Source organism: Pipistrellus kuhlii, unplaced genomic scaffold (genome assembly GCF_014108245.1).
Source record: "Pipistrellus kuhlii isolate mPipKuh1 unplaced genomic scaffold, mPipKuh1.p scaffold_m20_p_106, whole genome shotgun sequence".
NCBI classification, from domain to species: domain Eukaryota; kingdom Metazoa; phylum Chordata; class Mammalia; order Chiroptera; family Vespertilionidae; genus Pipistrellus; species Pipistrellus kuhlii.
Window position 1 is genome coordinate 81,379 of NW_023425412.1, and position 13,984 is coordinate 95,362.

The 13,984-nt window shown below is 62.0% G+C and overlaps 1 protein-coding gene across 12 annotated transcripts in view; it reads right to left on the bottom strand.

Moving 5' to 3' along the window:
• The window catches only part of MYT1L (myelin transcription factor 1 like), a 261,507-nt gene that overhangs the window by 12,610 nt on the left and 234,913 nt on the right, over nt 1-13,984 (bottom strand). For all 12 annotated transcript variants that reach the window (XM_045578831.1, XM_045578833.1, XM_045578832.1 and 9 more), the window contains one exon: nt 1,172-1,234. In XM_045578831.1, the coding sequence (XP_045434787.1) occupies nt 1,172-1,234 (63 nt within the window). The remainder of the gene's footprint in view (nt 1-1,171; nt 1,235-13,984) is intronic.

Sequence of the window (13,984 nt, forward strand, 5' to 3'; positions counted from 1 at the left end):
CTGTTAAGACGCCTGTAGACCAGCTCGGCCCAGGAGACTCGCCCTGGTGTGGCCCGTGGCGGGGCCCACGGCTCTGGTGACGTCGTGGGCGGCTCTGGCTGCACCGCAGCCCCTGCTCTGCACCCGCAGCAGCTCCCGCAGAGTGCATTCTCCAGCCCACGCACCTCGGCGTTCTGCCTCTCCGCTTGGGGGAGGGGCCTCGGGCAGAAGGCTCGCTGCCAGACTGCCCGCCTGCTGAGACGTGGCCAGTGGCCGCTGCAGGACGCCCTGCGGCCCTGCTGTCCCCCACCGACGGCCTCTGCTCAGAGAGACCTCGTCCCCGCGCGGTGGCTCGTTCTCCCGGACACGGAGAGAGGTTCTCCACGGGCCACAGGGCGAGGCCGCCCTGCGCAGACGTCGTACCCAAGGCGCTTTCGATCCGCTCCCAGCACAGCCGGGCATCGCGGACGCCCGCCGGATGTGGACTTGTGTCGGCTCGCTCAGAATGGCCGCTCTGCGCGCGTGTGGGTGCTGCTTTCTCCGGAGTGACAGCCTGTGCCATGTGCGCTTCGGCATTCTCCTGGGGCCAGCTCACAGGACTGGTCAGCCTGCGGTCAGCGCTGAGGCCCGGCTCACAGGACTGGTCAGCCTGCGGTCAGCGCTGAGGCCCGGCTCACAGGACTGGTCAGCCTGCGGTCAGCGCTGAGGCCCGGCTCACAGGACTGGTCAGCCTGCGGTCAGCGCTGAGGCCCGGCTCACAGGACTGGTCAGCCTGCGGTCAGCGCTGAGGCCCGGCTCACAGGACTGGTCAGCCTGCGGTCAGCGCTGAGGCCCGGCTCACAGGACTGTGCGGCCTGCGCTCCAATCTGAGCGGTGAGGGTGGCGGAGAGCCTGCGCCGCAGGGACTTCCTCAGGGGACTGTCCTCCTGGGTCTTCTCTCTCAGCTAAGGACACGCTCCCGCTACCCCTGCCTTTGGAGCTGCGGGTGGAGCCAGCTCAGAGGGAGCCCTGCCCCGGGTGGGAGGGAGGACGGGGGGGCTGGGTCTGCCCAGGGGAGGCGCTGAGTTACCCCACAGGCACCGCTGCTCCTGTGGCCTTTTACCGGGGGGTCTGCGGGTGCCGGGCCGGGCCCAGCAGTACCGGCAGGAGGGGGACGCGAGGGGGGTTTCAGGGGAGCAAGGAGCCCACGTACCTTCGGTGGGAAGCGTAGTTGCCAGTGATGTGCCCAGAGCCGTCGCAGCCAGGGGTGGGGCACCTATGAGCAAACACACACAGGCGGTTCACCGAGAGGAATGGAATGCTGGACAATGGCTTTCTCACTTCTCCTCACGCTCCTACGTGAGGAGGGCATGCAGCGGGCTCCGGCTGCGTGGGCCCGGCTCCCCACCACCGCAGAGACCACCCGGGGCCGCTCTTCCTCCCAGCCCTGTGCCACCCTCGGGGTCCCGGTGCCCAGCACCTGCCTGGGGTTCAGTCCCCGCGGTCTGTCCCCTCCAGGACCCGCCGCCCCCCCCTGGAGCCGCTGCACGCGGGCACCACAGGCCTGGTACCACCTCAGCACACACGTGAGGCCAGGCTCTCCCTCGGACCTGTGCGCCCAGGGGTCTAAACCGCCAGGCCCAGGATGCGACACTCGGTGCTCCAGACTAACGGGTGCACCGGGTGCCCCTGCGGCAGCACCTGGCCCTGGCCCTGGCCCTGGGGTGAGGCCCATCGGTCAGAGCTGGGGCAGGTGTGATTTACCGTCCCGTCCCGCTGACTTTCGCTGACTCAGGGAGCGTCCGCCTCACCTGACCGGCCGGCCAAGGCAGCTAAGGGGCCTAGATCAGCCCTGGCACCTCCTGCCTCTGCCTCACCTAGCCAGAGCCAGCTGTCTTCTCTACAAAGCTGCCTGGCGCTAGCGGGGAGAGTATGGCTGAACGTCCTAGTTATTCTCCTCCCAAGCCCTCCTCAACATGCCCTCTCGGGGACAACCAGACAATCCTGCAGGGACGGCTTCTCTCTAACTGCTTCAGGTGCATCTGTCCCTGCCAGACGTGGAAACTCCAAGGACAAAATCACAAATCTTAAATGCTAAGCAGGTGCAAACTGCTCCTCAGAGCTCGGGCAGTGCTTCCCACTCGGAGCGCCTCCCCGGAGACCAGTGCAGGGCCTGCTCACAGCCGGACACCCTCCCGTCAGACCAGCGTGCGGAGGGGAGTGGAGACGCGTGAGTCTGGACCGCGTTCAGCTCTGGGAATGCCACGTTTGCCAGTTGGATGGATCAACCATTTTTGGTTCCTAGAAACTGTCAAATTCTCCTTCAGTCCCAAGAGAGGGGACACAAAGCTAGGTCTGAGGGTGTAGAAATTGGTAGTTGCCATATTGCCCTAGAGCCGTGGTCAGCACACCGCGGTACGCAAGCCACACACGGCTCTTTGGCCCCTTGAGGGTGGCTCTTCCACAAAATACCACGGCCTGGGCGAGTCTGTGTTGAAGAAGTTTAAGTTTAAAAAATTTGGCTCTCAAGAGAAATGTCAATCGTTGTCCTGTTGATATTTGGCTCTGTGGACTCATGAGTTTGCTGACCACGGCCCTAGAGGTTAAAGCTTAAGCTCTCGCTTGTGCTGTCGGAGAATTGCAAGCGACCGCGTGAAGGGCGTGGAGAAGTCGCTGGATCCCTAACGCAGGAGCGCGAGGGGCAGTGAGGGTCAGAGCAGAATCAGGGGCGGAAACAGCCGAGGTCTGATTGCTGCCTGACTGCTGTTCAGGTGGCAGCTCTTCGGCCTGTCACCAGGCGTCCCGTCAGGGCCCAGTGAGGGCTGCCTGAGGGATGGCTGCCTGAGGGATGGCTGGAGTGACCGGACAGCATGCTGTGCATGGCGCCTCATGGGGCGGCCAGCCCAGAGCTCCCCCGGGGGGGGGGGGGGGGTGGCGCGCAGCACGAGGTAGTCTGACAGGAGCTGGGCCTCAGGGGTTTCCGTCTGGAAAACGGACCAGAAGCAGGAACCTTTGTGCTGGCCAGTGACACACACTTGGCCTTGCTTTTTGCTTAAAAAAAAAAAAAAAAAAATCCTAAACTTTTCCTAATTTGTGAACTTAGTAAAAATTTATTTAAAATTTATTGATTTTAACATGAGTATACATTGTTTCAAATGCCATTTTCTATGGGGACAGGAGGAAGGCGACATTATTCTGTTCAAGTTTAAAGTGAGGCATTACGACCAAAATCATACAAATGAAAACCAGATTTTACTAAGTAAAAAGGATTTTCAAAGTAGTTTCTATGTGATTAAGCCATTTATACATTCATTGTGTGATTTAAAAAAGAGACATTTAAAATGTCCTTTATCACCATAAAAACAAAACACTGATTTGGCTCGTTTTTGGAGCTTTCATTCCTAGGAAGAGGCCTTGCTTTCTGAAAAGGTCTGTTTCAGTTAGGCAGCTGGCCTGCCCCCTGCTGGCTGCGGTGGGGTGTGTGTGGAGGGGTGGGGAGAGGACTGCCAATTGGCCAGGACTCCTCCTCCTCACCAGTCTGACCTCAGTGCAGAGGGGGGAGGAGGGTGCCACAGCACCCAGGACCAGGGTCCCTCCCGCCTCCTCCCCGACACAGCCTCTCCCGGTGCTGCTGGGCCCGCCAGGCGGGCCGGAGTGGTTTCCCAGAACGCCTTTTCCTCACAGCCCTGCCTGTTAGCCTGCGTGTTACTGTTCAGGCCGCAGGCCTTTGAAACTCAGAGCTCCCTGTGCTTTCCTCACGAAGAAATCTCAACGTTCAAAATTCTGATTTCTCCCCTCCGCCATTGCTCAGCTAACAAAAGGGGTCTTGGGTTCCAGGTGGGGATGACGGGCTACAAAAGCCAAGACAAAAATCCCTGTACATCGCCCAGCCCGGCCCACACCCCGCCAGGGGGGCGCCCGTGTGGGACCCCAATCCCGCAGACAAAGCGTGGCAGCAGCACTTGCCGCGCGGCTTGGGTTTGAAATGGCAGAGGAGGCTGCACTGACTGGGTTTCCATGGAAACTTCCAGGCACAGGTTCTCCCGGGGAGTGTCGGGGCCCCCGGAAGGGCCCGCCCCTCAGTACCCCTCGCTGCCAGGCGTTGCCAGGACAATGGCACCGAGTCTATTTTAAGCCCCGATGTACGGGGGCGTGCGAAATGAAGCACTCGCTTCCCGTTCCGGCCTCCCACTCCGCGGGCCATCGGTAAACCACCGAGAGAGCCCGTGTCCTCTGTTTGTCCCGGCCTAGGGTGACCTTGCCCCTGCGTGATGCCCCAGCAGCCCGGGGCCCAGTAAGACAGAACGAAAGGAGTTCTGGGGACCCTGTTATCATCTGGCCGGAAACGCTAGTCTTTTACAGACGTTTAAGAATGGCGATGGAGAGTCATGGGGGATAAAAAAGCTTTAAATGCGTTTAAGTTTTTCAGTGTCTGGGCCACCCAGTGTCTGGGTCTAAAAAGCAGGTCAGGCCACTCCAGCTTGGAGTTCTCCCGTCCTGAGCCAGCCCGTCTGCGGCTGAGGCTGCGGCAGATCCGAGACGCTGGAGCCCGGCCACACCCCTCCGAGTGCCTCCTGCTCGGCTTCCTCTACACGCTGGCCACCAGCACATGGGTTCTACTCGGACCCATCGAGGACGTCACTGACCACCTGGCACGGAGGTCACGTCGTACACGCCTCACTGTCGGAGAACTCGCTGCCTATGCCCTGAGCTGCACCGCCACGAAGCCCTGTCCCCCGCGCCGCTGACCAAGGTGGCTCGCCCCCGGTCTGCCCTTCGGCGAGCCTCGTAGCCTACGCTGGTGCCGTTTCTCCATCACAGGCCACAGCCTCGGCACAGGGTGGCCGCAATGCCAGGAAGTCCAACTGCCACCTAATTACCCACGAGAACATCCCGGTGCCTCCTCCAGATGGGGCCAGCCCCCTGCCGCCAAGGTCAATGTGAGGAGGTCAGGAACATGAAGGTGGGTGCAAAGTCTCACACACAGGACGAGAGCACTGCCCTGTGCCTGCGGGGTCCGGGCCGGCCCATTCAGCCGCTGCCCACTGACCAGGCCCCTCGGGGACAACCAGCCGCACACCTGCCCAGCCCGAGCCCAGGGCCAGGACACACGGAAAAGCAGGCCCTAGGCATCTGGATGACACACGCTCCCCGAGGCATTTCAGAGACCCTTCCACAGTCTTCCTGTTCCTTTCTCCCAGGCCACTCCAGCGAGGGGACTTACTAAGTAAAACACAAAACACAAAGAAGTACCATTTTTGTCTTACGGCCCTCATTTCAAGTAAATCATAAAAATGTAAAATTAAGCCTTATTGATGGCAGCAAAATCCACCGGTGAACTGGGATGATTCAGGCTTCGTATATAAAAGCCATTGCCAGTTTGTTTAGAAGTTCAATTTGAAAGCTTTTTTTTTTTTTTTTTTTTTTTTTCTAAAGAGATATAACTCTGGAAATGTATTTCTTTATTTTGATATTTTTGTCACACAATTAAGAAAAAAAAAATCAAACACAGAGAAATAAAAAATAAAAATACAGGGTGTCCCAAAAAACATATACACACTCGAACAGCTGAGAGCTCACTTTTGAAAGTAACATGCATTTTAGTTAAAAATGGCCTTCTTTGGGGGACACCCTGCATTTTAAATGGAAAGATAACACAGTGATTTTCACGCTGCACCTCCACAGCCCTTCCCCCACCCCCCAACACACACTGAGAAAGCAGGTCACTTCAGAGTGCTCAGTTTCTTACACATTTCCCCTGAAACTCAGGGAAGACGAGACCTGAGAGACACAGACACTTCCTCCTTGGAAGTTCACTTCCCAGCAGGTGTGCTCCGTGTCCCTCCCACCTGCTCCTGCCTGAGCCTCCAGTGGGGCTGCACCTCGTGGGCCGTGGTGCCGCGCTTCTGACAGCCACACGCCAACACGGACAGACCCTGAGCCCGGCGGAGCCAGGGGAGTCTGCTCCTGGACCGTGTAACGCGTGGACAAAGCCCGCCTTTCTCTCGGGTTCTAAGTTCTCTCTTTGGAAATGACACTGAGAACAAACACTCGCGGAAAGGACTCAAGGACCTTCCCATCAGCTAGAAGCTCTTGATGGTCCCGTGGCCTGTGGACGAGTCAGGCTCAGGCTGCGAGAGTGGAAGGGTCGTCTCGGGAGGAACTCAGCTGTGGGTGGAGGGGCCGGCGGGGAGTGGCCGGGCAGCAGGTGCAGAGGGGAATGGGCGGGTCCCAGGGCGCCGGGCGGGCGAACCAGGGCAGCCGCACGCTCTGCCACGGCCCTGGAGGGCGGGCATCACTCAGCCTGGTGAGCAGGGCGTTGCGGGAGGTGCGGATTTTGACGTGGAGGCTCGGGTCAGCATCGGCTCAGCTCTCCCAGGTCCCAGGTGCAGCTGCTCCGCCCGCCCCCAGCTGGGCCCCAGGTGCCCTGGAGGGGGTGCTGCCCTGGGGTGCCAGGCTGGGCACAGGGCTTCTGGGCTCTGGCCTCCAGGGGGGCCCACGTGGAGCCTGGGCTGCTCTGCCCGTGCGGCTGGGACCCGGGGCGGGCCGGCTGTCTGGGGGCGCTGTTCATGCTCATGCAGCCCCGTTTCTCCGCCTCCATGGCGCCTGTGTGGGCCCGCAGCCTGGCTGCCGGGGGTGGGGGTGGGCGGGAGCCTAACTCGGGCCCTGAACGGCGTCCGGAGCGGGGCCACACGTACCTAGCGCATGCTGCCGTCCCGCATTTGCGGGGTGTCCGGGGAAACTGCTGCGGAGCACATGCAGTCCAGCAGCGGGGGCGCTAACAACCTGGGAGCCGCAGGCCATTGGAAGTGACTCGAGGACCCATGCAAGAAAAAATACAGAAGGTGACTGTGCAGCGCTCGGCAACACCACCACCCTGCCTCCTGTCCCGGGGGACACTCACCGGGGCCTGCGGGCACCCACCGTCCTCAGGTTCGGCATGCGAGACCCACCCGCTGGGGCTCTGGGATGCTGGGGCAGGTGGGGCTGGGGAGGTACTCACCTGGGGCTGAGTGAGCTGAGCTCTGGGCAGTGGGTGACATTGTATGTGAGACACGGGGTTAGACTCGTGGGGGCTGTGGCCGGGCCAGCAGCCCAGCTGGCGGGGAAAGGGCGGGGGGGGGGGGGGAGGGGGAGGAAGGGGGGGCATACAGGGAAGGGAAGGGGCAGGGGCAGAAGGGCTGGCTGGACAATGCCAGTTTTCTCAACACCAGGAACCAACTAGACTGCACTGGGGGCCAAGCCGGGCGGTCCACCCACCCCACGGCCCCTCTGCGGCCACGGGCCCTGCTCACAGGCAGCTGTGCAAGGCCGAGCTCCGAAGGGCAGTCGGGAAGGGGTGGCGGGGGTGGGGGGACGCCCAGTCCACCCGGCCAGCTCTGCTCTGACGGCTGCGGACACTGCCGGCCCCAGTGACCTGCCCCGTGTCTCAGGGCTGTGAGGGTGAGGCTCTGAGAGCCATGGCCTCAGTGCCAGGGTCCCATCTCTGTCCACAGATGGCTTTAGAGCAGGACTGAGTTAATGGAGATGAGGATATGGGCCTGGGAGGCAGCGAGCAGCAGGGGAGGCCAGGCCGGGCCAGGAGAGAGGGGCCCAGGGCCTGGAGCTCATCCGCTGAGCTTGTTCCTATTATGAGTGCTTTTTTCCCCTCTTTCCTGTTTGTGGGTCTGTCACTTTGTGAAGCTCTAGTCTGTCTCACAGAGAAAGTATTTCTAATACATATTTATTGATTTCAGAGAGGAAGGGAGAGGAAGAGGGAGAGATAGAAACATCAATGAGGAGAGAGAATCACTGATCAGCTGCCTCCTGCACGCCCCTCACTGGGGATCGAGCCCACAACCCGATGGGAATCGAACTGTCACCTCCTGGTTCATAGGTCAATGCTCAACCCTGAGCCAGGCCAGTTGGGCGAGAAAGTATTTTAAAATTCTCCTCTGAACAATAAATATTTATTAAATTAAAAAAAAATTCCCATCAGGAGAAATTACAAGGCTGCAAGCCTCATCGCCACCCTCCGATTTCTCACGCTTTGGGCCACACTGCATCTTCTCTCTTCCTGCCTGTCTCTTGTCCTAGCCTCTCATTCCTAAGTACCTGGTTTTAAAATATATATTTTTTTCAGTTTGTTTACTTCTCTGTCAACCTTTCACTGCAACATTATCTCGGCAGCCAGGCCCGGGAACCACCCGCGTGTCCGGGGCGCTGGCTGCGTACGGGAGACGTGGCACGGGCACACGTGGGCTGCTCCTCGCCGTCCACTGGCCACCACGTGGATGGCGACAAGGAGCACGTGCTCCGTGAGGAAGCCAGAGGAAAGGACAAGAGCCCCAGATTTCCCCACCCATGGGATTCACACAGAAAGCACAGATGAACAAACCAGACAGCAAACGGGGGACGCGCAGACTCGGAGAATGTGGTGGCTGCCGGGGTGAGGGTGAGGGTGAGGGGGCAGGTAGAAGCGGGTAAAAGGTGGCACACAGGAGGCCAGCCTGTGCGCGGGCACAGCAGCACGCACAATGCACCACAGAAACGCATGCAGCGCCTCTGTGACCTGTGAACCAGCGTCACCCACACACTGAACAGAAAACGTCCAGAAGCAAAAGCAGTGAGAGGCCTTCCAGCGTGGCCTCCTCCCGCCCACAGTACGAGTCCCCGTTTTACATCTGGTTTTCCCAACCTGAACGCGCAGCGGACGATCACAGACAGCCCCGTGCTGCTGGGAGGGGACACCCAGAGGGGAGGGGACACCCAGAGGGGAGGGGAGGGGACAGCCAGAGGGGAGGGGACAGCCAGAGGGGAGGGGCAGCCCAGAGGGGAGGGGACACCCAGAGGGGAGGGGAGGGGACAGCCAGAGGGGAGGGGACAGCCAGAGGGGAGAGGAGGCTGTGCCCATGGGGAGCAGCGAGGAGATGGGGGAGGAGGAGCCGCTCCAGGGCTGGACGAGGCCCACATTCTCAGGTGTCCTAGACGCAGTACAATGCCCACCGGCCTGCATGGTCAAGGGTGCGGGAGGCCGGAGGGAGACACCGTCCTCTGCCCTCACAGACGACGCACATGGACGCTCAGCCACACCTGCCCCAGCTGCCAGCTGAGGCGGCGGGGGCGTGGGCAGTGCGGGGCAGCGGACAGGAGCAGATGGAAAGGACACAGCAGCGGGGGAGCCGTGTGGGCAGGGAAGCGCGGGGACCTCCGCCTGCTTGGCAGGACAGTCCCTCACCGGGGGAACAGGGAGGAGGGACAGTGGGACGATGGGACTTTGCCCGGAGGAAGGAGAGCGCCCCGGACGCCCGGCGGACGAGAAAGGCTGTGAGAGCAGGAGGGGGCGAGCGCAGGAGGGGTGCCCTCCTCGCGCGGACGTGGCAGACGGGTCAGCGGTCAGCACAGGGCGGCCACAGGGGGACGCTGCACCGAGGCCGCCCCCACGCTGTGCCCGCCCTCGGAGGCCCTCCACCACATCAGGGTCCTCGGGGCCAGGGCGGGCGCCTCGGGCCTCCTTGTGCATCAGGAGCAGAGGCAGCTCTGTCCTCCGGGGCCTTCCCATCTGCCGGGGCAGCAGGGCTCCGACAGGGGACGAGGGGAACCTGGGCCCGGAGACCTGACCCCGGCAGGGGCGGGGGCGCCCGGGGCTGGCTCCCGGAGCAGGCTGAGGCTGCGCGGTGCTCGCTGCCACTCCCGGGGCGCCACGTGCGTGACTGGAGGTAGCACACTCGCTAATGACACAGACGCGGCCACTGGCCCGGCCCTCGCCTGTCCTCCATTCACGCGCACCGAGCCGTCTGCAGCAGGAGCGGCGGCACTGGGGCGAGAAGGTGAGTACGAACATCCGTCTTTAATGCAGAGCAAGTTTAGATCTGATTTTCAGGTCTGGGAGCGCGTCTCAGGAAGAGAGTCACATTGCAAGTGGTTTTGCGTGGCTGCAGGAGGAAGCAGGAATGGCTCCTGGAGGAGGAGGAGGAGGGGTAGAAACCTCGCGCTGGAATGTGTGCCCAGGGCTGGCAGGAAGGTCTCATTCTCAGTCTCCTCAGCGACGGGTGGGGGGAGGGGGCCGGGGCCATGGCTGGCCGGAGGCAGGGCAGAGCCACCCGTGGGAGGAGGGGCACCGGGCGCCCCCGCAGCCCACAGGCAGCCTGCTACGGGGAGGGCAGCTGAGGGAGGGAGTTGTCATGACAACCTGTGCGCAGGGAAAAGGGAAACCTGGTCTGGGCGTCGGGGAGTGGGGCTCAGCACACGGATGCCGGCACAGCCAGAACCAGGACGTGGCACGGGGGCCCGCAGCCTCGTGGGCCAGGCTCAGCCCCTGCACCCAGGCCTCCCAGGGCAGCGGGGAGTCTAAGTCACGGACACACCGTGTGGCCACCGTTTCTGTGTCCGTGTCCCAAACATGGATCCGCCTCGGGTGCCGCGTAACCTCCTCTCCGGGCCGGCGACAGAGGGCGAGCCTCGCCGTCTGTGTGGCCCCTCCAGGACGGCCCTGCCATGTCACCCGAGCAGAGGGCCTGGGAGGAGGGCGGTGACTGGTGTCCTGATGCCCATCAGCAGCCTCTCCCTGCTGAGCGTGTCAGCTCAGCACCCTCCAGGTCATGGCACATGGCCACGTGGCCTCACAGCCACAGCTGAGGTCACGGCTCACCACTCTGCACACGTGAGGGACAAGGACGGAGGCGAGCGCTGGGCAGCTGGAGGGGCCCCTGCACGTCCCTGTGCCGGGCCTGGCGGTGACGCTGACCCCGCACGCTCCTCTTGCCCTAAGACGTGGGTCACTTGTGAGGGAGCCAGGCCTCTGTCACGGCGCCGGGGGAGCAGGGGAGGCAGAGCCGCTGTGCGGGGAGTTGGGAAGAGGCATCTCACGTGGTGCTATGCGGTGGACTCGTTTTGTTCACGGGGTTGATCCGAGCCCACGGCCATCGGAGACGGGAACCAACTGTCCTCCCCGTCCCGGAGCCTGGGGAGAAGTCTCGTCTGCACAAAGCGGCCACGGGGTCTGAGGGACCCCACACAGGTGTCGCATGGTCCGTCCCCTCGGGAAGCCCGCTCTGTGGCCTGCCCGCCCGCCCGCCGCCCAGCTATCTGCGGAGTCGGGATTTCCATGCATCACAGTCTCCCCACGTGGACCAGCGAAGGGGCAGTAAGCAGACCCGGATGGAACCACAGATGAGCGCCGAGCACAGGGCGGTCTCTCGTGAACACACAGCCTTCATTTCGGGGTCGGCCAGACACTCTCCCAAGTGTGTAATCGGCCTCACCGAAGGCCCGTTGGGATGAGCCGGAAAGAAATGCTGTCTACACGGATCTCTTTGTCTCAGGAAACTTCCTGAAGCTCAGGGACTGACTAGCAGGGGTCTTCAAACTATGGCCCGCGGGCCACATGCGGCCCGCAGAGGAGTCTGATCCGACCCGCCAGGTTTTTTGGGCAGTGAGCGCAGCCGAGGTGTTACAGTAGGAATTAGTAGTTCATATAGTCCGGCCCTCCAGCTCTCTGAGGGACCGTGATCTGGCCCCCACTTTAAAAAGTTTGAGGACCCCTGGACTAGAGCCAGGTGAGGCGGACCCCAGACACGTGGGTCAGGGGTCGCTGAGAACAGGTGGAGGGCGCATGGGGGCCAGGAGAGCTGCCTGGATGCGTAAAAGGGGAAGGAGTGGGGCTCCCCAACACTGTGCCGCCCGCGACTACGATGACAGGGAATGGAGGACTCGCTCCACTGCTCCCACCTCAGCCCCGGCAGCAGAGCCCGCGGGGCATGGCGGTCGTGTGATGGAGGAAGGACGGGCGGACAGGGGAGAGGACGCCACGCTGCTGACTGCATTGGGACGGGGGCTGGATCTGTGAGCGGCCTGGGCTGGGTGAGCCTGACGGGTGACGTGTTTCTATTTGAAGACTTTAGACCTGACCTTCCAGTGGACACGGGGATGCTGGGACTGCGCCCTGTCGGACAGACGCGAGGACACAGCGGAGGGGAGCCGCCTCCCGGGGCACTGCGGCCTTGCAGGCTGGCGCTCCCACAGCCTAGACGTCTGACTTCCTCGCGGTGGCTGCACTGGCTCAGATCTCAGGCACCGAGGTCTCTCTTCCTGGCCTCCCCGCTGCCCAGCCCCAGCCCCACAGCCAGCCCCGCTCTTCGTTAAGGAAGGCTCTCATCACCTCTTCAGTGACCTGCGTGGGGTCACTCAGATTCTGCAGCCGCTACTCAGCACTCGGCAAACACAAACGTATTTAATCTTTATAACCAACAGTCAGGTAGGGCCACTGTGGGGACTGGAGCTGGAGAGGCTGAGCAGGTGGCAAGTGCCCCGGAGGGTAGGCCAGGCAGGGTGGGGGCTGGGCTCCTGGCTCGGAGAGGAGGACCACAGTGCCCAGCACACCCGGAAGGGGCCTTTCTCACATCACGTTTCTAAAACGTGGGGATTTTTAAACACGTTTAGGTCCTTGAGGAGCCCTAATATTAAAGCAATTGGAACATTTTGACCAGATCTGAAAACCAATTCTCCAAGCTAACCAATAACAGACACATCTCATTCTGGCAATGAAATAACAGGCAAACCTTTAAGTTATTCCTACTTAGCTCACAACCTGGCTATGGGCTCTTCTGGAGAAGAGCCAGGGACTGGTATTTTTTTTTAATGGAAAAATCCGTGTCCTCGTGTGAAAGGAAGAGGAAGCAGAAGATGCCCCCGTGCCCGGAAGGGATGTGACGGAGGCTGCAGGGATATCCTGACACGAGCTGCAAACCAGCCACCAGGCTCCCTCAGAGGCCGGATGCCTCAGCACGACCGAGGGCTCGGTGAACTCCCGAAGGGCAGTCCTGCCTCCCGTGGGCCAGGCCCCGGGGGCCAGACATTGAGAGGGGACGCGCACGGCTCCAGTGGGTCCTGGGGGAGAGCGGACCCCACATGAGGGAGCCCGGCTGAGTCAGGAACCACGCTGGGAGCACCCCACATTTAATTGAAAGCAAACAGGAATAGAGTCCAACAGAGAGATCCAGACTCCCTTGGCAGTCAACAAGCTCTGAAGAGCGTGTGCTCAGAGGTCTGTGGCCGAAACGCCGATGGGCTGCAGTGTATGGCCCGGAGCTCGCCGGTCTAGGCCTAGGGTGGGAGCGTCCGGCGTGTGGGCCACAGAAGGCGCTGGAAATAGTTTAGTCAGGCCCTGCCAAGGCATTAGGGTTCACTAAATGTTTGACCAGACACAGCAGGCTGATTCTGAAGCTGTGACTTTGCACAGCCATGAACGGTTATAAATATCCAGCGGCCCCGGGTCCGAGGGCTGTCCCAGGCCCTGGGGTCAGGACAGGTGGCAGGGGAGTGAGTGCTCGCAGCTCCTGGCTGGCTGTAGGGACGAAGAGCAGCAGGACGCCTCCAGCAGGACAGGAGGGGATGGGGGAGAGGGCGGGGCCGGACGGGCCTGCCGTGTGCACCATTTTCTCTGCGCTGGGAAGACCACCTTCCCGGGACGAGCGTTAAGTGTGGGGAGACCAGGGACCGCTTCGCACAAGCCTCATGCTCCCTCCCAGCGAGGTGGACTGTGAGGTTGGCTCGGATTGTCGGGCTCTGCAGGCTGCTGGTGACAGGGCCGGGCCTGGCTGCCCTGGCCGTGAAGTGGGTGGCAGCTGTGAGTCTGGCTGGGCTCAGGGACAGCTCAGGGCAGCCGGCTTTCTCCTCGGTCAGTGACGCTGCCGTATCCACATTCCCTCAGCACCGGAGGGTCCTGGCTCGGCACGTCGCCCCCTTCAGAACTCACGGCTCCTCACCAGGCCGTGCTGTGCAAACAATGCGCTCCAGTCACTCCCGTTCCCAGTTCCCAGCTGCAATGCGCCCAGGGTGCTGCGGGAGGGCCCAGGCACGTCCCAGGCCGCACAGGGGAGCAGCAGCGTGTGACACGGACAGGCCGCTGCAGGGAGGGCAGGCCGCCAGGGGGCTGCGGGGGAGATGCATGTCCAGCGGAGGGACGAGGCGTGGCAAGTGCGGGCCATCCTGTGCTGGCTCGGGGGAGCAGGGCCTCCAGGGGCTGGGGAGGCTGAGTGGCAGCACG